General features: G+C 42.0%; 1 protein-coding gene across 1 annotated transcript; it reads right to left on the bottom strand.

Moving 5' to 3' along the window:
• Positions 1-340: 340 nt before the first annotated feature.
• Positions 341-1,941, bottom strand: LOC130869669 (heterogeneous nuclear ribonucleoprotein K). Its single transcript, XM_057762026.1, has one exon. The coding sequence runs from the start codon at positions 1,912-1,914 to the stop codon at positions 523-525; it is 1,392 nt and encodes a 463-aa protein (XP_057618009.1). The 5' UTR covers positions 1,915-1,941; the 3' UTR covers positions 341-522.
• Between the last annotated feature and the right edge of the window lie 650 nt (positions 1,942-2,591).

Here is a 2,591-nt window from a genome sequence, read left to right as displayed (position 1 = left end):
CAAAATTATTAGAGTAGTTTGATTAATGCATAAATTCAACAAAGATATATTAGAAATCTGTAAGAGCTTTAGCAAGAATAAAAATCAGAGAACATAAGATTAAACCAACTAGGAACGAGTTTTAGTGCACAAAATGCATTCCCTTAATGACTAATTACACTTATATTTCATGGAAGGTGTCAGTGATGGGCGTAGGAGCCTTAGCAAGAAATAGACACCCTCCACCTCCTCTTAGAGTTTACATAATAGGTATGACTCATGTTGGGGTAGAAATTTGTGTTACCAAGTTAATCTATGTGATTCAAATCTTTTTTTTTTTTTTTTTTTTTTTTTTGCGGTTTCAAATTTTTAATGTTTGTTTTTGCATGCCCTCCCCCCAACCCTGTAAGTAACTAAAACATTATACATCTTGTCAACACTACACCTCAAATGCAGAACACCTATGAAGCAGAGGAATGTTGGCTTTTTAAACAGAAGCAGATAAAAAAAAAGATGCAGGACTCCTTCAGTTCTTCACTAGTCTTAGAAAAACTTTCCAGAATACTGCTTCACACTGTTCTGCAGCAAATACTGTGCATTCTGTATCTGGTCCTGTGTTCCTGTGATGGTAATAATCCGATCTTCAGATCCTTCCAAAGGCTCATCAATTTTGATTGATGCTCCTGACTCATGACGGATTTGTTTAATCCGCTGACCACCTTTGCCAATAATAGATCCAGCCAAATCTTTGGGAATAGTTACTTGTGTGGTAATAATAGGTCCGCCAAGATCACCATATGAGCCACGACCCCCTGCATAGGAATAATCATATCCAGAACCACCCTGTGGTTCATAAGCCATCTGCCATTCTGATGGACTCCATGTGTCAATTGCAGAGTCCCAAGTTTCATCAGCACTGAACCCAACCATGCCATCATAGCGGTCTCCAGGCCTTCCTCTTCTGTCGTAAGCCATTAGATCTCCCCCTCTGGGAGGTGGTGGTGGAGGAAGAGGAAGATTCCGAGCTCTGCTGCCACCCCGGCCACCACGACCAGGAGGTGGTGGTGGAGGTCCTCGACGAGGGCTCATATCATCATAATCTCTTCTAGAGGGAGGTATGGGACGCCCACCCCGACCAGGAGGCATTCTGTCAAAACCACCTCTTCCCCGCATGGGAAATCCCACAGGACGTCCACGGCGGTCATCAAACATCATTGTAAAACCACCATAATCATAGGTTTCATCATAAAAGTTGGGATCATAAGGCTGTGCACGTCCTTTGATGGGAGACTCAGATATAAGGTCAAGGATGATCTTGATGCACTCTACAACCCTATCAGGCTTTCCTCCAATAAGAACAACTCTGTCAGTAGAGTGAGGGCAGCATTCCTGGAAAAGCTTGATTGTTGTCTGAGTGTTTTCTCGAAGTTCTTTAATTTTAGCACCTTTGACACCAATAATTCCTCCTGCCAGACTTTGATGAATCAACAGTCTCAACTCGCAGTCAAAGTCACTTCCTTTATAGTGTTGGTAATTTAAGCATTCCACAGCATCAGATTCGAGCGGGAGCTGGCTGGTTGCAGTGGGTGATGGCAACTGCAGGCCCTCTTCCAAGGTAGGGATGATTTTCTTCAGAATTTCTCCAATTGTTTCAATATCAGCACTGATACTCAGTATGCGCTCGGGGCCACTGCTGTCTGGGACTGAAACACTGGCATTGTAGTCTGTACGCAGAGCCTTAATGTTCTTGCCTCCTTTCCCAATCACTGCACCAGCATTCTTGCTCTGAAGCAAAATGCGCAGTTCAACCATCTCATCAGTATTTCTAGATCTTTTAAAGGCTTGCTCCTCTTCCATATCTTCTGCAGGGCGTTTACCAAATTCACCATTGGTTTCAGTGTTGGGGAAGGTTTCTTCTGGCTGCTCGGTCTCCATTTTCTTGAATTAAATGGATACACCAACCCGGATCCGACAGCTGTGATTCAAATCTTAAGAGTCATAATAAAGTGTGATAAACAAAACACAGATGGGGCAGAGTTAGATAGTGTTCAAATAGCTGTAATAATTTATGGCCTCTTCCATAAGAGGTTTTCTTTGCCAACTGTCCTCATTCTCTGGGAACTTGACACTTCTGGGTCAGAGACCATAGGAAGGTTTTTACCACTCATTTGTCTTTGGTAAACACATATGCTTCCTCTTATGAAGAAAGACTCTGAAGATTATCATGCAGACCACTGGAAACAATTTGGAAATCCTTAGACATGACTAGCTATAAAATTCTAAATGGTCTTCTTGCCTGGGGAAGCTATGGATTTTTTTTTCCTGAGACTTTCCTTCAACTGTTTGTTACTCTAAATTACCCTTAAATTCTTATAGCCTGTGATACTCTTTCCATTACACAAGTTTGAAAGTGCCCTCTTTCTTCATAGAAACCAGTTAACCCAGTATCATTTTCTGGTGACAGGGATTGGGGGTGCAGTGTAGTCCACATTGACCTAGATTTCATAGCAATCCTCCTACCTTAACGTTACTAAAGTGCTAAGATTATAGACATGGGCTATTATGCCAAGTTTAATTCTATTTCCCATATATAAAAGTGCCCCCCCCCAACA

The sequence above is a fragment of the Chionomys nivalis genome, chromosome 2, assembly GCF_950005125.1.
Source record: "Chionomys nivalis chromosome 2, mChiNiv1.1, whole genome shotgun sequence".
Taxonomy (NCBI): Eukaryota; Metazoa; Chordata; class Mammalia; order Rodentia; family Cricetidae; genus Chionomys; species Chionomys nivalis.
This window is presented reverse-complemented; position numbering and strand designations above follow the sequence as displayed.

Bases quoted from the DNA above. Each gene is read 5' to 3' on its own strand.
- LOC130869669 (XM_057762026.1), bottom strand. From the start codon at position 1,914: ATGGAGACCGAGCAGCCAGAAGAAACCTTCCCCAACACTGAAACCAAT.